At 36.2% G+C, this 24,606-nt stretch overlaps 1 protein-coding gene across 14 annotated transcripts in view; it reads right to left on the bottom strand.

Annotated features, from left to right (window-relative positions):
- Window positions 1-3,445: 3,445 nt before the first annotated feature.
- rab3ip (RAB3A interacting protein (rabin3)) overlaps window positions 3,446-24,606 on the bottom strand; it is a 41,973-nt gene continuing 20,812 nt past the window's right edge. For 2 of the 14 annotated variants that reach the window (XM_084111085.1, XM_084111081.1), the window contains 8 exons: window positions 18,233-18,310; window positions 17,338-17,541; window positions 16,235-16,363; window positions 14,336-14,448; window positions 13,402-13,419; window positions 13,116-13,215; window positions 10,992-11,061; window positions 3,446-3,938 (listed from right to left, as the gene is read on the bottom strand). In XM_084111085.1, the coding sequence (XP_083967211.1) occupies window positions 3,859-3,938; window positions 10,992-11,061; window positions 13,116-13,215; window positions 13,402-13,419; window positions 14,336-14,448; window positions 16,235-16,363; window positions 17,338-17,541; window positions 18,233-18,310 (792 nt within the window). In that variant the 3' untranslated portion in view covers window positions 3,446-3,858. Of the gene's footprint in view, window positions 3,942-10,991; window positions 11,062-13,115; window positions 13,216-13,401; window positions 13,420-14,335; window positions 14,449-16,234; window positions 16,364-17,337; window positions 17,542-18,232; window positions 18,311-24,606 lie in introns of all 14 variants that reach the window. The other 12 variants (XM_084111091.1, XM_084111083.1, XM_084111079.1 and 9 more) reach the window with 7 other exon arrangements.

Here is a 24,606-nt window from a genome sequence, read left to right as displayed (position 1 = left end):
CAGTGCGACTGGTACAAATGTCTCATTCCCAAAAAAGTAAACCAAAAGGTAATAAAGTTTTTAAGAGTTTAGAGATAACTTGCACATAGAGAAGGGGTGGTTCCTCCAGGCAAATGGCATTCTGCTTCCAAAAAGGTGTAAACTCTGAATGCAAATTCCCATTGTTAGCAAATGTGTCCATGTGAAAGTTTCTATGTAAAGAAATACAACAAGAGGCTCAGGGCGATTTGTAACTCAAATTAACCTGTTATGCAGAGTGTATGCAGGCACTCCTCCTCATGTATTTTAGAATGTCAGGTTCGCATCTTCTCTCTTTATTCCAGAGCATCTGATGTTTTGTATTTATTATCTTTGAACTGATTATGAAATTGGCATGATACATTTACCTGACATAATAAATAGTTACATTTGATTTTATTCCGACTGACTTTGAAATTGTTTTCCCAAGTATATTAAACGGATTCGTATGTTACTGCAAGTTTTGCATCAGATTAGTGACTACTAACATTTGGCACTAATTCAAGTGTACTTGGTTTTGCAAAGACAAGAAGTGAATTTTCGTTTAGGGCAGCAAAAGTGCTGCTTGACCAACCTAAATCTGGGTATGTCTTACCTCTGTTTTAATTTAATGTTACTTTAGATAAGTGTCCGTGGGAAACCACGGCATGGCCAATCCAAAGCTATTATAAGAGAAGTAAAGTTGGTTGAAATATCTGTAGTAGTGGCCGTACCTCTACTGAAGTAAACGTTACGTTAAATTCAAGTGTATGCAATTCCATGGTGGCTATACCAAAGTATATTTGATTGTGTAAGCGTGAATGCGGGTATATAGAAATTACCTCTGTTTGGTAACCGAAGCTGGCGAGCTTGTGATCGTGAGACCCACGTTAAACAAGGCATAAGGACCTCTGAGCAACAAAGCTTCCTAATATGAACGGGTAAAATATAAGTAAAGAGTTAAATAGAACAATCAAATGTATTGCTAAACTATTATATAATTGAATAATATCAAGAGCTGGAACAGATGAACCTGTCATGGGGGGATGCTGCCAGGGACCGAATACAATGGAGAGTGCTCATTGAAGCCTTATGTCCCATAGGGGATGAAGAGAAATGATGATGATGATGATTATATAATTGACCAATAACCAATTGGCAATCTAACTTAAATTCGAGGTCATGATAAAATGGAGTCAGATATAAAATGGAGTCAGATAAAAGCTTAAATAGAATTAAATTAATTTGCCATGTGGTAAAACTGTAACATACAGAGACCTTCACCCGTTCTATTGGATGCCGCCTTTGGACCGATCTAGATGGGCTTTCACCTTGCTGCCATCTAGCGCCATTTGATGACGCCCGGCTTCTGGACTATTTTTGGAGCGGGCTGGATGACAACATCGCTCAACTGATGCCGGAGGATTATACCGGCTGGACCCTCAGTATATTGGTCCAGTATACACTATACGGTCCAAGCTCAGACGGCTGCGGAGCTTGGCTCGCTGTTCCAAGTGTACTTGTTCCAAGTGTTTCCCTATGTGTTTTATTAAAGTATTCCTGCGTTTAGATCCACTTCCTTGTCTACTCATTTACACATTCGTGACATGAAGCTTTATTTCCTAGCATTGTTGCTCTGAGCAAGATGATTCATTGTAAACCTTTTTAATAATAATATTGTGTAATTTAGAAATAGGGGATTGTATGTATTGTAATATTTAATGTCTATTCGAATACATTTCTGCTAATAATCCCAGAAATATGTTCATGCTTAATATTTCCTGCATAATTACATAGATTTCTTTATTTTTAGTGAGTTGTTACCTGTGCCACCAGTGTGCAGAAGACACGCCGATTGCAATGCAATGAGCAATCCAGTCATTTATATAGATATGTGGTCACATCACGAGTTTGATTCAGCAGACTCTTTCCCTGCAATTTATGGAAACGGCTTTCTGTGTTTTTAATGTTATACGGTAGGGGGTGCTATTATGTGTCTTATGAAAGGGTACTAAATCTCCTGATCAGTGTTGCCAGATTGTTAGGTTTTGAATTTGATTGTGTGGGTAAAAAAGGATTTGGGCAAGTGGACAACTTGGGCTGGTTTGGGGTCAGTTCGGCGGTTTTCAAACATCTAAATGTTATAGTCTAATTGGTTAATAAACAAAATGCAAGTGTACATGTACTCCATAAAATCAGTCATCATGACGTTCCTAAACACACAGGCCCACTACAGAGTTGCTGATCAGCCGGCAGACGTGATCATTCATGACTGATGTTTTTTTAGCGTGATAACTTGTAGCTGTATATTCAAATGTTCACTATGCCAAAGTGGCATAAATATACAGTAAGTTGTATCTACAGTAAAGAGTGGGAGAGTGACCCAACTCTCAAAACATGTGTGGTGGGAGATGACTCAAAGCAAATATAACCAACTCTAAGATCAAATATGGGACACAAAGGTTAGCTCATTCTTGTTATTTTATCGTACAGTATGTATCAATGAATGCCACATTTTGGCTGTGGTGTGTGCATTAATGTGTGTGAAATGTCTGCTAATTACGTTGCTTATTCCGATCACTTATATTGGGCACTTTTTGCATTTAAATTGCCTTATTCTTACTGTTGACAGAAAATGATGCATGTGTTTTTGAGGGTCAAAGTCATTGGTTAATTTCTTGATTGCCGTTTTGACAGTTTCCTGGACATTTTAGTCATTCTCTTTAATGTATTTTCCCTGTTTTGATCTGTTTTCCTGGGAAATTAATTTATTTTTATTTTGTCATATTTTTTTTGTTTTAAGGAGATACAAATTGTGCTTATCAACACTGATTGACATGGCAATAAAATGATATCACATTATTTTGGCAGTTAAAGTTTTGGGTGGGTTTTTCTTGGACTGGGTGGGTTTTGGTGAGCTTTTGGGCAGGAAATCATCGACTCAATCGGGCAACACTGCTCCTGATCAAAACACAGGCAAAGAAGAAGCAGAAACAAGTGATAGCATATGTAAGAAGATGCATACGTAAAATATCGTGATCATCAATAAATCAAAACTGCCTAATGTTACTGAATGTAATGTCGACCCAGGACGAGGTATAGGACTGTCCAAGCTTTGGAGGTGTTGATGGACTCGATCTACTCCATCTGTTTTGTGCATCTCTTTGAATCCGATCTGGATGTAGTCTTTGATTACATGATTTCCTCAGCTTTTTGCTCAAAATGTTGCATTTTAATATAAAACTTACCCACATTCAAGCGTTATTGAAAAAATAATGCATTAAGCTAGAATAAAATGCGATTTTTTGTTTAAAAGCAGATGGTCTGTTCTTTCTTTTGATATATTGCATTTTCACTTTACAGGGCTCTCAAGTGTGTCACTCTTGCCTGTCTTCAAAACTTGAGAGCCCTGACTTTATGAGGACAAAAACCAGCGTTTATACTCCTCTGGAGGTGCAGAACTTTATTCAGGCTTCCAGAAAGGCACTAAAATCAAAATGAAGGAGGCTAGATGAGACTCATGAGGAAATACACACGTGGTCTGAGAGGATACAAACAGAACATTCCAGATACACAACACAACAGCACACAGCAAGCTATAGCACTGAACATTTCAATCTAAGAGAGGTTGAGACACGTTTATTTGAATGTGTTTCATCCTTCATTGTAAAGTTTCTTCAGAGAGAACACAACCTCCAGCTACAGTTCATGCTTTAGTGTCTTCTCGTCCTTCTGCTTCAATAAATATGATGAGGTGCGGTGGTCCCTGTGAAGCCACTCTGACAGGACAGGTAAACTCCATCATGTCAAAGGAGTGGCCAGGTTAAGACAATGACGTTCCCAAGACTGTTATGGCTCTGTTCACAGTTCGTCTTTGTAGTAGCCCAACTTGGCGTTGGACATCTCCTTCCGTAGCAGCAAGACCTCCCAGAACATCTGCTCTGCTTGGAAAAACACAGCATTATGTCAATTTTAGAGGGGAAACCTTCATAAGAACAAACATCTGCTTATGCATGTTTATTTTTACCACTCGCTGTGTTTACATAGACCCTAATAATCTGATTATAATTGGACTAGCAGCACAGTCGGAATAAAAAAAAGTCACATGTAACCATGTCAACCGGACTGAACTGGCCAAATCCGATTTAAATTTCATTTAGATTATGGTGGTTTAAACCTTTTCTAATCCGTTTAATCAGGATTTGATCTGTTTGGACATTAGGGTGTTCACACTTGTAGTTCGGTTCTCTTGGTTCTTTTGGTCCGGACAAAAAAAGAAAATTATACATTTAATGCTGGTTCGCTTTACGTTCACTGTCATTTTTAACACAGAACCTAAAAAAACCCCGACTTTTATGACATATATTTTGCACTCGCTGTATGTGCGTACATATGATGGTACAGTTGGTAGTCAACCAGAATGCCCAGTCCAAATATAAACCAGTCGCATTTCAAAGTCGTTCGTGAAATGACCGCCAGGTGCAAAACAGCAGCAATAGGGGTTATGCGGAACGCCCAACGTTCGAACCGGAAAACAGGTATAAACATTTCCGGTTTGCATTACCGTACGCATCTGCAGCGGTTGGTGATCTCTGAGGTAACTTATTTGGCGCTTTTTTTAGAATACAATTCTTATTTCTGTTTTAGTTAAAATGTCACGAATGCTTAAGTATCAGAAAAAAAATTTTTTTATAAAAAAATAAAATGCAGTCTTCATTTGATTGTTTTAATTGTATGCAAGCAAATATAAAAGGTTAAACTACTATGATAGCATACAAGTCTAAACTAACTTACTGATAGTTAGCTAACTCTACATCGGGTGCCATTAGCAAAAGCTACATATACTAACTTACATACCTTCATAATCATGAATAAATGAGGAGGCGTAAAAACTTAAATCCTTTATCTAACGGAGTACTCGGGGCTCTGGAAGTCCGTTTAGCAATACGATGTACATCTGAAATGGATAGAATGGGTAGCTCCTGTAAACACCGGCTATAAAAGGTCGCCATTCCTACGCTGTGTTTACCTCAGTAGCTGACGACCGGAAGTAGTTATATCTGTTTTGTAGAACCCGGAAGTATGTTGCGCATAACCCCTATTGCCTACAACAAACATGAAAAATAAAAAAAAAGAGCTACTGACATTTGCTGTACAATAATGAAACAACCTAAGATTTGGTGGAGTTGAAACTGCATGTTATGAAGTAATCATTTTATTATTAAATAAAGAAAGAAAATTTGGTTAATGTTGTTTAAACAAACGATACATAAATATAGACTATTATTTGAACGAACAGTGAACTATAATATATCTCTGTTTGTAGGTTATCTGTTTAAAAAAACACAGCACAAGGTCTTGTAAAAAAATTTTTTTCATTATTTCAACAAAAAAGAGAATGATTACATATGTAAAAAAAAAAAAAAAATAAACAAACAAAACAGAATAGAACAAACTTTTAGAACAAAAAAAATAATGCTTTTTTTAAATATGCCTATTAGGCTACAACAGAATTGGTTAAATTTAACGAAAGCAAAAAATGAATATGTAAAAGTACATTTTAAACAGAACAGAACCAACTTTTAGAACAGAAAAATAGAATCAAAAGTTAAAAATAGAGACAACTACAATATAGCCTATATTTCATATTGTAGACGTCGGTGGGCAACAGAAGCCTATTCCTCATGGGAACAGTGCGATAACACACAAACAAAAAATACACCAAAAGACCATTATAGGCCTATCTCGCAGTCTATTTTTACTGATTATTTTTACTATTCTATTGAGGATTGAGACGACTGAAGAGCTCTTCTCTCTCGTGTGCGCACACACACTGACTGATGGACAACCGAACTTTTGGGCTTTCTAGTAAATTCGTGGTCGAGTGGTATAACTTAGGTTTCAATAATTTAGATGACATTCGTTCAAATCCTGAACAAACATGGGCTACTGTAAAAATTTTTATTATTATTAATGGAGAGAGATTTGTCTAGTTCTAAAACTCTGTTACACCATATCGTTTTTTTTTTTTTTTTTTGCTTATATTGTTAAAATAAAATGACCATGCATTTCTATTTTACACTAAGTAACAAATATTATCCAACAGAATGACTGGATTTACATTTGTATAATAATTCCAATAGTAATTTCAAAAGCAGTTCTGTAAAAAAAAAAAAAAAAAAAAAAAAAATCACTTTATGGGGTTTCCCAATACAGAAAGAGTTTTTAGACCAAATTTCCACTTGGTCTAAATATTCCTGCTTCTGCTGAATTATTTTTAACAAGGCATTCTTTTTTGTTATTTGTTACAGTTGTTTTTTGTAATTGGTTTCGATGACACGCAGCAAAATATACAGTATTATCAGCTGTATGATGTGTTTCTACCCTGAAATGTTTCATTTCGAGAGAGACCTGGCACGCGCAGTGAGGGAGACAAAAAAAAAACTTGCCAAAAAGAGATCCAGCGCGAGAGAGAGGCAAAGAAAAACGCCTGTTCTTAATTTATGTTGCTTTGTAGGCTACTATTTTCATTTTGTACTGTTTTAATTGTACACAAGAAAGCTGCAATTTCTTTGTCAATACAAATTTTAAATGTTGCAAGAATAAGATTCTCTATTTCTCATTTTGCATAGCAAACGCTAAACTCGACTTGTTTTAAATAAATAAACTGTCTCGACTATTTATTTAAAGCTTGAAATGTGCGATGGGGTTTTAAACTGAATTAATTTTAGTGTTCTTTTACATTTTCATTGGTTTTTATATTGAAAGCAATACTATTTAGTTAGTCTTATTTTTCGTAGCCAAGTCAACAAAATCAGTCTTTTTTCTGATTTGTTCAATGTATGGATCTGTTTTGAAAATTTTCTTTCGTTGTTATGGCCGGGTATGACTGTCAATCGTCTCAATTTTGTGATTGATTCACAAAACAATAATTTAGCAGATTAAAGACGATCTTCATCATCTTCAGGCCCAGGGTATATGCAGGAATCTTGAAGTTAATTTTAATACCTTTTCAAGACTTTTTCAAGACCTTCTCAATATTTTTTAATACCTCACCGCCACTTCAAGCTGTAACCATTTACATCAGTGATACTTTTAACTTAACAGTTTTAGTTTGTGATAAAGACTATAGACCACTCTGATACAAAAAAATCAAATAGGCTGGGAAAGTAAATCAAAGCAAAGTTTATTAAAAAACAAAACAAAACTTTGCTCCACCCTCAACAACAATCATGCTGACATGTGTCTCAGTTCTTCTGATTTTGTTCCCAGCAGCTTCTCAATTTGGACCAATTCGTTCCGTTTTTCTTAAACTACGTCTTCTGAGGATGTTGGACTTCGTGATCAGTTGTGCCATTAATGTCCCAGATTTCCCCTCTGCCTGTTGTAATATTGTTTCGTGGCCACGAATTAATAATACCTCAGCAGGTTATACTAATTTGTTCCCTCGTTTTACTATATTGTGGCCACGTTGTAAATTTGTAAAACGTGCTGAGGTATTATTAATTTGTGGCCACGAAACAATTCACCTGAATATTCACCAATTCACAAAAAAGGAATAAAAAGCTGTACGAGAATTGTCGGCCTTCACTGAAGAGCTATCTTCACAGGTAAGAAAAACAGTTTAAGAATTATTATTAATTCGTGGCCACGAAATAATTCACCTGAATATTCACCAATTCACAAAAATAGGTCTTTAGCATTCACTAATTAATAGTATCAAACTGTTTTTGGCCACGTTGTAATTCGTTAAATCAAAATGAGGGAGGGAATTAGTTCAACGTGTCCACGATTTATTAAAACGAGGGAACAAATAAGTCGTCGTGACAACTAATTATTTAGATCAGTGGACAGGGCGCAAGAACAAACAGAGAGAGAGAGACCCGGCCGCGCGCGCGCACTCTCACCGCCTTCAAACAACACGAGCGCTGTATTGCTCTCTCTCCCTCGCACATATCAACACAATAGTAAAAGGTCGGAAGACCGATTGTGTTTTATAGATTAGTAGTTTGTTCATATAAAGTGTTTGATTAGCAAGTACATGTAAAGGAAATGCATAATACAAATTGTATGGGTTAATGTAACGGTAAACGGACTCTGCGGGTAAAACTGTTGTGATGAAACTGCGCATGCGTGGGGTAAAACTGCTGGGGTAAAACTGTGGCTCTGCGGCTCTGCAGACAGATATTATTGCATTCTGTTCATGCGTTCACCAACCTTCTCTTAAAACATTTCGGTGCGTTGTAATACGTAATGTACGTAAGCGTACATTGTGCTTTTGAACTTCCGCCCGCCTTAAACTGTCGGACAGCTAATTCAGAAAAAATACTTACAAAATTTAAGACTTTATAAAGCCGTGATAAGACTTTTTAATACTTTTTAAGGGTCTTAATTTTCCCAAAATTGATTTATCACCTTTTAATACTTTTCAAGACCCCGCGGATACCCTGAGGCCATTGTGATTTTCTGGTGCGATTGGCTGATAATCTCCTTCTACAGCACCTTCAGGTTTTGTCGTCTGTGCAGCACAACAGAGGCTCAACTGGAATGTAGCAAATTTATATTGAAATGTGCTATTATTAATTAAACAAAACAATTGACTTTAATAATCTGTTCCCTATTTAAGCATCAAGAACGGTAAAACATAAACGCTGTCGGCCAACATCGGTTAACAGCAAGTAGGCTACAATGTTATCGTCTAAATGCCTATTAATAAAAATTACAGACAATGAATAACAAAGCTCCGAAAAGTGTTTCAAATCAATAAATGAACATTTCACAAGTTTTTATTTTTGACATAGCCTGTTAAACTAAAAACAAAATTCTGAAGATGGTAGAGCTGAGATTCGAACTCAGAACACTTTAAGCACAGCGAGGCATGTTGAAGCGTTGACCACAGAGCTATCGCCTGAACGTCTTATGGGCATCAGCTTAACGTCTTATGCTTACACAGCCTCATTGATGTGACATTTTTCTATTGCAATGTTTATGTTGAAATGTTTTCATTATTTAAGAAAATGATGCTAATCATAACAACCTACAGTAAGCCTATTTAATTCTTAATTAATCCTAAAACACAAATGCTGCCGATTTTTCTGGTTGAGTACCAACTGTATATGATGGATCTGAGAACTTGTGAAGAGCTTATAAAATGTTAAAACAGCGGCAGGAATCCCTCCGTCACACAGGGTCTTGGTCCGCTTGTTTGGTGCGCGCCAGGATTCGGATGGCAGCGTTCACACTTATTCAAATGAACCGCACTAACAATAGTACACTAACCGAATACATAGTAGTATGTGCGAATACATAGTATTCGAAAAACAGTAGGCGAAAAGTCCCCGGATGACCTACTACCGGGCTATTCAATTGGTGGCCCGCGGGCCAAATGCGGCCCGCCAATCACCTCCATCCGGCCCGACGGCACCAACCTCCCTCCTCCTCTTTTCCTGGCGGTGCTGCTAATTTAGTTTGATACTCGCTCCGATTAACCCGAGAAACGTTTTACGTGCGAATATTTAAGCAGTTATTATATGTGTCCCGAATTTATGTCGACTGAACCAGCGATACCAATCATTCGGAATGAATCATTCTTTTGGTTCAATTCTTTCTAAACGCGCTTGCATGTGCGTTCACACCGCTGCCGGCGAGAGCGGCAAAGTGGCCGGTCAGTAACGGTCTAAAAGTATTCGGATTCATTTGGACCGCTCCGTCGCTGAATCATCTGAAGCGGTTTCTCGGTCAGTACAGTAACAACAAATAGTTGCGTTTACTTCCGGTCCCGGACACTATTATTAAACAGCGTTGCGACAACCAGTGGGAAGCGTTTCAGTTCGACAGAAACCTCTCTGTTACAAACCACAAATCACTCGATGATTTAACTAGTATTAAATCGGATGAAACAGCCTCAACATTCCCAACAAGTCTGATGAGGAAAGCAGAAGAAACATTGTGGCATGAACGAAATTAGAACACTTTAAATCCCCTAATCACCCTTACAAACATTTACCATGAATGTACTGTAGTAATTTACCATGGTTGGGCAGAAATGTGCAATATTTATATTGAATACTATGTAGTAATAAATAAATAAATATAGTGATTTATATTGCATTAGATTTATTAGGTGGGTAGAGTAATATATAATTAATGTTTGTTATGAAATTATGTCAGTTTCTTTGTAAAGGTGTGTATAGTTTTTAACTTGTGTTTAGGCATTTTTTATACAGTGGGAGTGAGTAGCCTGTGGTTATCAAGTCTCACTGTCAGAATATTTTCATTTAAGCATAACAATTATAAATAAAATAATTATTATTTCTCACCAACAGCTACGAGTTTGTATAATTAATTTATTTGTTCCAAGAAAAATAGTTGTACACAGCTGTAAATTATCAAGTTTTTATTTATTATGGTTTTATATATCTGCATACTGTTGGGTACATTTCCAAGTAAATACTATACTTTTTTAGGGTTACTTTAACTTATTTATTGAAACTGTTATGTTTCAATAAATAAGCTAAACCCCCAAACCAACCCACCGGCCCACCTCAACTTTTCGATTTGATAATCCGGCCCTCGAATGAAGCTAATTGAATAGCCCTGACCTACTACAACTTCTGGCGAGATTCTGAAGTGTGCATACGATGGACACTTTACTATCCCATGAGCCCACGGGAGAGGATTTATGAATGGAGGTGAAGTGACACAAATGACACTGGTAGGTCACATGATAATGACAACATGGCGACACATTCATACTATATAGAACATACTTACACAGTTGACCCTGATCCGTGCCTCAATTCCACAATATTACAAATTTGTCAAATTAAAAATTGTAATCTTTTAATATACTTGAATTTTGAATAAAGCTTTTATCAAAATATATTTTGGTAAAGAACTTGCGCATATTCATGTTCAGATGAATATATGATAATTTCATACTGTAAAACCATAAATGATTATATATTAAATATTATTATAAGTTATTAGCTTACCATCTTGTTGTTTGACTAGTCCTTGGAGGATGTAACGGATGTAGGTGAAGAAGTTGCAGACGGACGTAATCTGAGGTAGGTAGAGAAGAAAAGTGTGTCAGTTAGATGTATGGAATTCAGTTCATGCTGATTTTAATCAAGTTTTATTATGGCATAACAGGCTTAATTTTCTTCACAGATATCTATTATTTTTCAGATTTATGAAAGATATACTTATATATTTATTTAATTATTTTGATATAAGTGTGAAATATCTTTACTATAACTATTTTTCCATCCACCTATTTTTATTTGCATTTTGGGATATTGCATATAAAAAAATGCTGGATGGAAATGCTAAGATGCGCGCATAAATTCTAAAAATGCACGTAAAAAATACGTATGCGCTCAACTGAGTCAAATACGTTTTTTATCTGATAAGAAAACATGCACATAAACTACGATGGAAACACATTTACAGAATAAATTCCTTGATGCGCATAAAAAAAGACGTGACTTTGCGATGGAACGGGATGACTTGACTAACCAGTGGGCCGAACACGTTGCAGAGCATCTGAAATGCTCTTTTAGTCGTTCTGAAATGCAAAGTCTGTCGTCAAAGTGGTTCTGTTTAATTCCCTCCAAGAACTCTCTTACACAACTGCTCTCTTACCAAACAGCAGGCATCCGCCTCCGAAAGCAAGTTAACATGACCGTGTTAATAGAGTTTGGTCTGCGCGCTGAGAGGAGTAGGTATGAAAAATTTCAATTTTTCTTTTTTCAGTTTACCAGGAAGTGACAATGTTGTTCTCTTCGACTCACTGGATGGAAACAGTGCTTTATTCACAACTGCTTTATGCAATATTCCAATTTCGCGCATAAGTTAAATTCTCAACTTTGGATGGAAACAGCTTATGACAGTACCAACACAATCAAAACTAGAAGGATTTGACTAATAATGTTTATGGTAATTGACCCTAATCATTCACTCCTGACAATCACAAGCATATAGCAAGCCAAATTAATTGACAATATTTATCAATACTGGATGGGGAGGCGAACTTGTAAAATTTACATAAACATTTTCCAAACAAGGATGAAATATGCAAATTATCCACGGCCTCCACTCACTCGCACCAACTCAGAGATCAACTCGGTCGGGTCAACTTTACTGTAGTAAACAATGGTATCGCTCTTTACAACGTCGGACACATAACGGTAATTAATATGATTAGCCTTTTGCTTGACTACGTTATCAATCAGCTAATAATGTGTTACTAATGTTACACAGACCATGTTCCCGTTCGCCATCTCAGAGTCGCCTGCCTTCTAAAAATCAGCATCCGTAGAAACGCTTTGAACAACTTTGAATGTCAGTGGCAAAAGACATAATTCATCATAACATAGTAATATACATAATATACATAATTCACCTACTTTATTGCTAAATATATCCGATTTTTCTCATCAACAGAAAAATATACCGATATAACCTGGCTTCTCTTAGACTCCCCTGCTTCAGAGAATATTTAATAATATGCTAAAGCCCGCCCCTACGTTGACGTGATTGGTTACAAGGTAGTTTGTGACGTCATGGAGTTGACTTATGATTTTGCACATGGTTTGTCTTATAGCATATTAAAAACACCACATAGACATATAAACAACGTAAAAAACTTGAGGGGGACTTTAACGGTAGTCTCTATTTTATCTCTGAGGTTTTGTCTTTGGCCTGTCTCAGTCTCCAGGTGAGACTTCCTCAATAGAGTCTTTAATCTAGTCATCTTCTCAAGAGGCCGAATCTGCTGAAGCGAATGTAGGTTTCACGGTCAATTCTTTGCATCTGCTCTTTTTATCCACTTGCTCAATTTGGCAGGATGGTCTTAAGTCAAATACATTTGATTTTCAACATTTGATATTCAACACATTAATTCTATACACATAATTATGCTGCTCTCATTTGAATATGCAACACAAACAAAAATAAATAAAAAATATTTTCTGAAGATCTATCAACCCAAGCATCCATATTTCACTAAACAAAGATGTTGTGAAGCCTATCCACATTTGTTTAACGCAAGACTGTGCGCGGCCATTTGTAAATAGAATGTGTATCGAATAATAAGCCAAAAATGTGACACTCACCCGATAGCGGCAGAACGGAGACACGTAATAATAGCTGCTGGAATCACCAAACTTGATTCTGTGCTTGCAGGTTTTGGTTTGACCACACAGGGCACATTTCCTACACAGCGGGAAAGAGATTGAAAGCAATTAGAAATATATTATACCACAAACTTGATGGACATCTGAGGAGGGATTTACGACTATAACACCTGGGAACTAAATGAAGCACAACTCCCTGAAACACAGACACAGGCCGGCACGGGCCAGATCAGGGGGACCGAGGGTCTAATCACGATTCACTTACACAAGAGTCTGTGCCATCCTGCCACAGGAAGAGCCCATCAGAATAAGAACAAAACCAACAAAAGAACAGAAAAAAAGAATGACGAATGAAAGTCATGCAGACAGACATGAAATAAAAATAACAAACTGGATCTGACAAACTTCAGATACATATCTAATAATAACGGTTTGATTAAATGTAAATTAATGTAGTAGGGACTTTTTTTACATTTTAATAATAATTAACTAAATGTACACATGATACTGTTTGTTCCAGAAGCCATTTTACTCGAATATACATCACAACAGGGAAGAAAACAATATCGCAACTTCCATTTCATGCCGACATTAAGGTGACGTTGTTGAAGTGTAATTACACAAATGTGTACGGAGTAATATTTACTAACTACATGTACTTACTATAGGATTAAGTTTAGAGTTTAGTTTATGCAAATTTGGTTATAATTTATTTGAAGGTGTCACTGTTATAGTGACTAATATTTATTGATATGTGATATGTTTATGTTATATAGAGTAATATTAAGCAACTACATGTACTTACTATAGAGTTAGGGTAGGATTAGGATTTGGTTGAGGGTTAGTTGCATGTAATTATGCATAATTTACTGTTTTTACTATAGTAAGTACATGTGACATATGTAACAAGGACACTGTAAAATAAAGTGTTACCAAAATTTACTGCAATAGTACTGTTACAGTAAGTACATGTAATGTGTAACTACATCGCCTTAAAACAAAGTGTTACACGATAAATTTGTTTACAAATAAAGGTAACCATTAATCTAATTCTTAAATGCATTTGATGCCATTTTCCCATTCATTGTTTATTTGCAGGATACATGGCTCATATTAGGAGTGATATGGATTTCTAAAACGAATTCCTCCACAGAGTAATGTAGCGACGGTCCTCGTGTCGTGAAGTGGGTGACACTCACTTGGGTCCTCCACACTCGACGGCAGACGCTTTGACCACCGGCAGCGGCTGGAATCCCACCGGCTCCACACTCAGTGTGTTCTGCTCCACCGCCTCCAGGATCGCCGATCCAAGCTGCGGATCACACAAACTACACATCAGCCACGCACAGATCTATTCAAATTAACGTTTCCTCTCTCTTTCAAAATGCATTTGGAAGAGTCTGATTCAATTTACTGTTGCACGCACCATTTTAATAAACTGGTTTATAAATGATTCACCTTTTAGTTTGAATCTTTAACCATAAGTTAATCCCTTACGCCACTTAAGGCTTTTTATCAAAGAGTCCAAAAAACATGTAAAAAAAGCAATTTGAGCGTTTTACTGAACACAAGAACAACTTACATGTGTAAACGCCAAAATAAACCAGAAAACCAAAAAAGACCTAAGTGTGTACTGTTTACATGTGTTGGTACATTTGTTTAGAACTGAAATAAATTGTTGTATTTTACTGTTCTATTCAGCAATATATGACACAAGATTATCTGTTATGTATGATGTTTTTAATGTTGAATATCAAATAAACAGGGTATCTATTCGTTTTTCAAAAACAAATTTAAGACTTTAAAAGACCCCCTGTGGTGAAAATCAAGTTTTTAATGTTGTTTATATGGCTATGTGGTGTTTTTAATATGCTTTAAAGCAAACCATGTACAAATTCAAATGACAACACCATTGTTGAGTATTTTCTCCTTAAAACTGCAGTGTCAAAAAACGCGGTTTGAAATTGCTGGTGTTTCTGACGTCACAAACGACCTTGTAACCAATCAGGTCAACGTGCCGGCGGGCTTTAGCAAATCATTATAGCAAACTAGCAATGGAGTCTCGAGAGATGCCAGGTTACCCGGTATATTTTTCTGTTGATATGAAAAATCGGGTCGATTTATGTATGATGTATATTACGATGTTATGATCAACTATATGCCTTTCTCCACTGAAGGTCTGAGTTGTTCAAAGCGTTTCTGATGATTGTTAGAAGGCTGCCAGCCTGATGCACCGAAATGGCGAACGGGAACATGGTTTGTGTAACATTAGCAGCACATTATCAGCTGTTTGATAACATTGTCAAGCAAAAGGCTAATCATATTAATTGCCATTATGTGTCCGACATTGTAAAGAGTGATACCATTGCTTACACTGCAGAAAAGGTGGATGTCTTGACATCACTGCTTACAAAAGAAGTCCCATTTCATCGGCTAGGCGCCAACCAATAAAACGACTCCTTTGCGCCCTCCCCCTGCCCCGCCTTTCTCTCTCGCCACCACTGAGTTTGCACGTGCACAAGTTAGTTTTGCATCTTATATATTGCGAAATGAGTTGCAAAAGTCAAGGTGCGAAGACTTGAAATTGCAGTGACAGATTTGAGAAGTTGTACTGCGAATGTGAACATGCAATATTAATATTATTCTTTGGAGGCACCAGTGCCAATGCTCTCAAATGTAAGTCTGGAGCCCTGTGTGTGTATGTATCCCAACATCATATCTGGCCCCTTTAAAAAAAAGTTTGGACAACCCTGGCTTAAGTGCAGTTATTTACTTTTCCATTAGGTATATAGCACTACTTTTTTTAATTAGGTAGCTTGTCTATAGTGAATTACTTCACAATACAGGCAGCATGTCTCTTTGCAAACTACACTTTCATATAGCTGACATTCATGTTTTCAGCAATTCATGAGTAGGTTCAACCACCAGAGAGCAGCTGAAGATCTCAGTTGTTAGCCCAGATTCTCAACCATTAGCTGAGCTGCCACATTTGTTTAGTTCATTACAGCTAATCATTTACAGAATCTAATGTTCATAAAATATTAACAGTAGAAGGAGGAGCTCATAAGTCTTACAGAAGGATGACAGCAGAAGCATACCTCGCTTTTAGAAAACGTCAAACATGGGTAGATGTCTTCTCTGTAAATGCGCTCGAGGAAGGAGCAGCTTCTTTCCAGGTTCGGCTCCTCTTTCCATGCTTTGAATTCTGTGAAGAGCAGTGAATCCACCTAACAAATGACAAACACACACATATACTATTTAATATCCACCATTATAACAACTTTTATAGTCCATTTCAGAACACTGGTTGAGGGGAAAGGCCGGAACTCGACTTGCGATGTAAGATGTAGGAAAACTAAAACTTTGTGGCGAACAAACACTTTTATTAAATTATAGCACTATAACCACTATAATTTTGTTTTTGTTTTGAGTGGTTTCCACTCCCTACTATATGGAAAAAATAAGTCACAGTCTCATGAAAAACAAAAACAAAAACTTTTTCTTCAAAGTAACTGAATTATACAGAAAACAAGTAAAGAGTTCTCCTTTTATAATCATTGAAGCTGTCGGTCAGTTCAATATGACACTATAAAAGAACAATGGTACATTTAATAAGAGTAGAATATTTAAATGTTCCCTATGAAAAAAATAGGTTTATGCATGCTACTCTTATTAAGTTCATTTTATCTTCATCTCAATTCAAGCTCAGTGCTTTACTGTCAAATTTCCAATTAACCAACGTTATATTATTAGTAACTGCACTAACTGCATAACAATAGTTTTGATTAAATGAGCTATTATGATTACTTTATGAAATCCCCCCAGCGATACCAAATCAGGAGCTGGCACCACCATCTGTAGAAATTAGTGGCATCGGTGCTACTGCACTCAAATGTTAGTCTGGAGCCCTGCATATGAAAAATGTTTTTTGAAATTTGATAAAGAAATGAATGTGAATGACTCAATGTAATTAAGCGATTAATTCATAAATTGGACAGTATGTTTGGTTTAGTGTGCAGTCAGAAAGGACATTGGAAATATTCTCATGAGATTCATCTACAGAACATATCAATTCGAAAGACAAAAATACATGTTGATGCTTGTGATTAATAAGACATCGTGGTTGACACGGAACAAACCACAGGGGTACATGGGAAATGTCTCTGGATACTCACACAAACGTACACAAGCAGATACAAACCTCTTTACACTCACGTACAATGGGCTGCGTTACCGCAACCTCCTGCTGGCTGCCCATCATGGCGCTGCTCGTGCTCTTGTTGCGACCGTGGCCTTTCTTAAAGGGGGCTTTGGGTCCGGGGGGCATTTCCCTACAGGGGGATGTGGGAGAGGTTGACAGGACCAGAGTCTTCAGAGCAGCCACCTCAGCCTGCAGAACGTCGATCTGAACCCAGGAGAAAGAGAAGGTCTTCTCAGATTACAAACTTAAGGGGGGTTTAAGTTCAGGTATTTACAAAATATCACATCTCACAAAAACATGTTTTGCATTTAAAAAGGTAGTGGAATGAAAAAAGCATTTTCTTTTTACTCAAGCGCCATGTTTTTAGAACAGGGTCATGCACCTTTAATGCTTAAAGGTGTTTTTAATACTAAAAACGTAAAACTTATGTGTTTTGACCATTCGTTTACACGAAAACACCGTTTTGGGTGCCTGAAAACAAACTTTTGAAAAGGAGTTTCAAAGTGCAAGTTTTTGAAAACGGTCTCCGTGTAAACAACAAAACGTCATGCACATGCGTATTATAATGTTAAGTCTATAGTGTTTCATCGCCATCTAATTGCCTGGCAGCAGAATACAGCGTTTTTAGTTGTTTTCGCGGATTCGTGTCAATGGGGATCGTTTTGACAATTGTGTTGTCTGTACAAGGAAACTCAAAGAAAAAACTTCTCCGTTTTTAAGCATATTGTTGTCGTGTAAATGTACCCTAAGTTCAGTCATACTGTGAGACATTTCTTGTGACCAATTTTACCAGTTTAGTGAGATGTTGATTAGCTTCGTTTCTTCTCTGAGCTCACTGTATTCTCTCATTTAGCTCACTGATTTGTAGTCATGTTGACATGTCAGCATAACTCACCTTTCCCAGCGCCTCCTTCAGCTGTTTCTCCGCAGTGGCCTGCTTCAGGTTTGCCTCGTGCACCATCTTATGAGCCTCCTGTTGAGAATGTCACACATCAGATCGAACTCAAACTCATCTGTAAAAAAACCTCTAACACAACAGACCAGATCAGAGGCACCTCGCAGAGCAGCGCTAGAGGACGAGGACACTCAAGGACTTTGACTAGCAGAAACAAACAAAGGAAAACAGAAAGACATGAAAAAGGCAAAGTATGAGGAAAGTATGAAATGCAAAACAGAGGAGAGGAAGTGAGACTTCAGAGCGGGTTACCTAATCACTCAGCACATCTGTATTTATATGGTATAAAGACCTACATAATGTAGGCATGTCATATGTTGACTCTGTCCACATAATTAGATGAACTTCAGTTAAAGTGTTCGGAGTTGGACACTTGTTCAAATCAGTAAGATTCTCAAATAACTTTAGAAATAAGGCTGAGTATCACAATATACAGTGTTTAATTACGATTCACAAGTTTTCAATTCAATGTGATCTCGATTCGATACAAATTAATTTGGAAATATGAAACAAATTCATTTGGAAATATATAGTGGTGTAACGGTACACAGATGTCACGGTTCGCTACGTACCTTGGTTTTGGGGTCATGGTTCAATACGAGTTTGGTACAATAGGAAAAATGGTCACACTTTAGTTTAGGGGTCAAATTCTTACTATCAACTACCTTTTAACTATGACTTTTGCTTCAATAAACCCCTAATCACTGCTTATTAGTTAGTAAGGTTGTTAAGTTTAGGTATTAGGTAGGATTAAAGGATGTAGGCCTAGAATATGGTCATGCAGGATAAGGCATTAACCCTCTGGGGTCTAAGGTGTTTTTGGGGTCCTTGAGATGTTTTGACATGCCCTGACATTTGTGCTTTTTTCAGTTGCTTATAAACATATTAATGGCAAAGGTGTAATTACACTCTATTTAACACAAACAGGGCTACCATAATATGTGAGCAACATGTATGTACATGTTTGTATTTTTGAGAGAATAATGTTTATGCATGGATATTGAAAAAACTAAAAATTCAAGTTTCTGAAATAAGGCCACAAAACACAAGTCTTTTGACTAATGGATGTTATCGCCTAGAGTTTTTGCTTCAGAATGATCTGAAAATCATCCGGCCTAATCCTTTACATAAAACAATATAATCCAAATATAAATGAAAGTCAAAAGCACATTTTTAGTACATAGTCATACCTGGAAACACATCCTGTTCAAATAGGCTATATGGGCCATTCTACAGAATTGGTTCAAAGTTAGAGTTGGAAACATCTTGAAAAGAATTTGTCTTTTTTCACAAATTTTGTATGCATGCAAATTGTATAATATCCAAGGTAAACATTTCTAGTAATTGTGCAGTTAATTCTCATACTGTATTTTCAGAAAGTTTTGGAATATATCCTCTCCCCAAATGTGTCACTAATAAAAAACAATAATAAATAATTTAATTGGAAGGCTTATATTGACCAATTAAGATTTTTTTTACATCTACCTTGTAAATATATTTTTTGCTATTTTATTAAAAAGTTTTCACATGTAAATCAACAATTACAATTTTAACAATATTTCAAGTGTAATCTTTCTTTTTAAAAAGTATACATTTTATTATACGTATTTCAAAGTTTATGATTCATTAGTTTGAATATAGCCTACATTGGAACAAACACTATAATAACATCTTAGTTGATGACTTTATTTTTGATAAAACATAGTATATATTTAACATATGAGCAGAAATTGGCAAACAAAAGCTTATTTGATGTGGCAGTAGTCTATTTTACAGTAAAAACTTTATAATCTATCCAAAACTAGTCAACGAAATGTTGTCTTTCATATTTCGTCTGTAACATATATTTTTTTATGATATATTAGGGCATATAAATGTTAATTTGCAGTTTAATATGTTGCTTATAAAGACATTTTATTTCAACATATTTCAGTCGATTTTTACTCATCTCAGTATAGCAATATAGTTTGGTAAAAGCTAAACTAGTAGATGTGTTCATGTAAAAATAACATGTTTACTAATGCAAGTGCCTGTAAACAACAGCGCGCATTTGTGCCGTTCATTCATTCACACACAGAATCGCGTTTCAAATTTAAACAGTCTTTTTGCGGTTTACAGCCACTATTACCACCGGCGCGTTTGCCGACCCCAGAGGGTTAATGTGTACTATTAAAAAAAATACTAATAAACAGCCTATATCCTAGTAATATGCATTCTAATAAGCAAATAGTTAATAGTGAGAATTAGACCCTAAATTAAAGAGTTACCGGAAAAAGCAACAAATCAACAATGCTAGGTTTGGAAGAGTAGTGCAAATGACAGTTTGTCAAATCCTTTGTCCGTGAGTGCAGAAAAATGCACTTGACGCGTGCACAATATCTAGAGGACTTGTTTTCAAGCCCATATGCGCTGTTCTTCTTCTGCTTTTTCCTGTTGTGGTGGTTAGCAAACAGCGTTGCATTACCACGCACGCCCCCTTCTGGATTGGAGTGTGGCTCCCCTGTGACTGACTATATTCATCATCTGACTGTATTCACCAAACCGCTACGTCCGTACCGTGACCGTTCGAGACGAATACATGTACCGTTACAACCCTAATTATATATGGGAAATCAATATTTTCAACCCAATCCTATTTAGAAAAATCAAGTTTTACTCAAAATTATTCCTCGTACATTTATGATAAAAAACATGTTTATAATTGAGTTTGTTTATTCAGCTAAAGCAATGTGAAGTAGTCGTCTAACATCTGCCATACTCCAGTTTTAATAGCACCCTAAAAGCAAATGATGCAATAAAACATGTTGCAATAGTTTCAGCCAGATAACAATCTTAATGTCAATTTCTGGGTTTGCTACGAAAGCTAGTCAAGAGCTGAATACTGATGAAAGATTTGATGTGAACTGCTTTACAACCCTGATAGCACACACACGTCGCAGAGGCGTATTCAATGGGTGTGTTTTTATGGATGATGTAATTTATGGGGTGCTTGCTATTCTAGTCTTTTAAAAGTTCACAACTGTCTGGAGATGATGTTTATGACTTATTTTAAGATGTTGATCAGTACACAAATATGGCACTTTTGGCTTCCTTAGTTGGTGACACTTAATATTCAGCAATATTATTGAATTGACTGAGCTGAAACTGTGCACAAGCGTAGTAACGAACTGCATATCTGTTTCCGGTCTACTTGCGCATCGCCCAAAATGTCTATTTTGTGCTGCGAAATTGAAGCTCAAATGGCTGTTAGCGACTTGAAGCAGAGCAAAATGGCACACAGCAGTGCTACTTATACGTACCCATGTTAACAGGTTAGAGCTTTCACACTGCACGCGGTTGCAGTCCGTCGATCCGTTCCAGGTGCGGCAAGTATACAGCATACAGAAGTGCAGAGATCATTTCCGCACCGAGTCTATTTTTGCTGTGCTGCAAACGCTGAATTAAAGTGACAGCGCATGTTTCGTGGTCAAAATGAACAAAGATTGACCTGAAAATGTAGTAATTTCACAATGAATGCGTTTAATTAAATAAAATGTAGTAATCTCACCATAAATGCATTTAATTATATAGGCCTACTACTATTTTTCACAGTCATCTTTTTACTTTTAGAAGACCGGGGTAAAGCAAGGTAAACTACAATTTACTTCAACAAGGCGACATAATGAACAACACTCGTCTCATTCGTGGAGGTGGAAAAACAAGTTCTTTGTGACATGCAAGATTTATTTTATTAAAATTTAAATGGAAAAGAAAAGGCATAAGAGTCGGCTGTTCTTGTCAATTTACAATTAAATATTTGACCACTTGCTTGAGCAACTTAATATAAGTAATGCATGGAATAATAGCCCTACGTTGTTTAAATTGTGTTTAAACGTGCATGCATCCATTAAAGAGTGCATATGTGTACAAAGAGAATCGCAATGCTGACAAAACTTTTTTTTAAATTAAAGTTGCAGCGTAACTTCTGGACTTTAAATAAAAATAGTAAGTGTTTGTGGTACAGCCGTGAATCAGTTATTCACTGCAAACGCATCATATGTGAAGCACTATAGCGCGTGCTGCTCCTGCATCGCACACACACTGCACACGGAGTATGTGGGAAACGGCCGTTAGATCCACCTACAGTTCTTAGAAACTCAGATTTGTCACGCACACAGTATCTCTTTATTTCGCACAACAGCAGCACTCATCTTGTTTGTTTATAGCCGATGCCGATGAAGACAGTCGTAAACCGGAAACTGATATGCCAACTTCTGACAATAGCTGAAGTTCGTCGCGACGCGTGTGCACGTAGCCCATAGAGCTGGGTATTGACACAAATTTCACAATTCGATTCGATTTCGATTCACAAGCTTGCAATTCGATTCGATTTCGATTACGATTCGATTCAATATCGATTATTTTGGATATCAGGTACAATACATTGCAAATTTTCTCAAGGAAAACAAATCTCTTAACTATTATTGTAAACTATGGGAGTCCGTTGTAGCCTATAGGCTTCATTAGCCTACTATAATATTGAAGGTAAAAATTAACTGATTTGTATACAAACACTTAAAATACACTTTTATTTATTTTTATAATAATAAAGTTATATGAAATGATATAAAAATGTAAATGGTGGCTGTCACAAAAAACTTTCCAGATTTATTCAAACATGCATTAAATATTGAAGAACATTAAAAATGATAATGAATATGTAATATGGTGCATATATTTAACAAAATGCTCCTCTCTAGAGTTAATTGTTCTAGCTGACTAACGAGTTTATGGTCACTGCTGGATATGTTTTTTCTGAGGTAAATGTGACGTTACATGACATTGTTTACTAACGTCTTTCCGCGGTTGAAACACTGATTGAGCGATTCCATGTGACATGATATGGACTTCGATAAGTTGTACTCTATCTTTTAACACACTTTCAGATGCTCATTCATGTTTATTTTGCGCTGTAACTGGTGTTAAGGCGGAAGAGAAGATCATGTGCACTCCGCGCTGCTGCTTCTCTTGAGCAGAGCTGCGCCAGAGCGATCTCACCCACAGCGCCAAAACGGTATTTATGTTTTTGAATTTCGTAAGAAAATGGACGTAATTTGAAATCTGAGACTTTGTTTCATATCAATAATAACAAAGCACAAAGATTATTGCGATTTATTGGATCGGATGTGCGCAACAATGTTCCATTCATTCATCAACTGAAAACAGGATGACTAATCGATTCTTGGGATTTAAGAATCGATATCGTTTCGTAAAGATGAGAATCGATTAAAATCGAGAAATCGATATTTTTTACCCAGCCCTAGTAGCCCATAGGATGAGAACTAAACTGAGCTGAACAATGACGTCACTGTTTTTTCCAGAGCTGCTTTATAGCTGAATCTAACTCATTTCATATTTTTTCATATTTCATATTACACAGTTATTGAATGGAACTGAATCAACACTGAACTGATTTCAGCTGAACAATGACACTCTTTTTAGAGCTGCTTTACAGCAGAATTGAACTCTGTTTGTATCATTGAATCATTTTCCTGTTATCACTGTAAAGCTGCTTTGAAACAATCTGTATTGTATAAAGCGTTATATAAATTGAGGTGAATTGACTTGACACTTAAAACATGGGCGATATATTGAATTATATATTGGTATTTATATCTGATGGCTATATATATATATATATATATATATGTGTGTGTGTGTGTGAATGGCAACAGATTTAGGTATCTGGTTTGTGAATCCTGTTCTTTTCAGAGCTTAAAACTCTGATCAACACTCAAAAATGTTCACGAAAGTCTTCATGTGACAATCGTGTGACTTTTAATAAATATACATTACCAGTCAAAAATTTGGGGTCAGTAAGATCAATTTGAAAGAAATTAATAAGTTTAGTCAGCAAAGATGCATTAAATCGATCAAAAGTGACAGTAAAGATTATTATTTCTAAAAGATTTTGATTTCAAATAAATGCTGTTTTTAACAATTTTTTTATACATTGATAATGATAAAGGTTTTTTGAGCAGCAAATCAGCATTTTAGAATGATTTCTGAAGGATCATCTATTAACAGAAACTTTTGAATGGTAGTGTATATTTCGGAATATACAGTATAACTAATTATAACTATGAATTGTTAAATAGGTGTCTATTATACCTATTATAGGTGTTTATTTATAAATAAAAAAACAAAGTGGAAAAAATTATTTTATTCTTACTGTTTAACTTTATACTTTAAATATGTAAAATTTACCCACTTTACAAATGGTGCAATATATCTAGTATATATATATAGTGTGGACAGAGTCTGATACACAGATG

The sequence above is a fragment of the Abramis brama genome, assembly GCF_963993115.1.
Source record: "Abramis brama genome assembly, chromosome: 4".
In the NCBI taxonomy this organism is placed as follows: domain Eukaryota; kingdom Metazoa; phylum Chordata; class Actinopteri; order Cypriniformes; family Leuciscidae; genus Abramis; species Abramis brama.
This window is presented reverse-complemented; position numbering and strand designations above follow the sequence as displayed.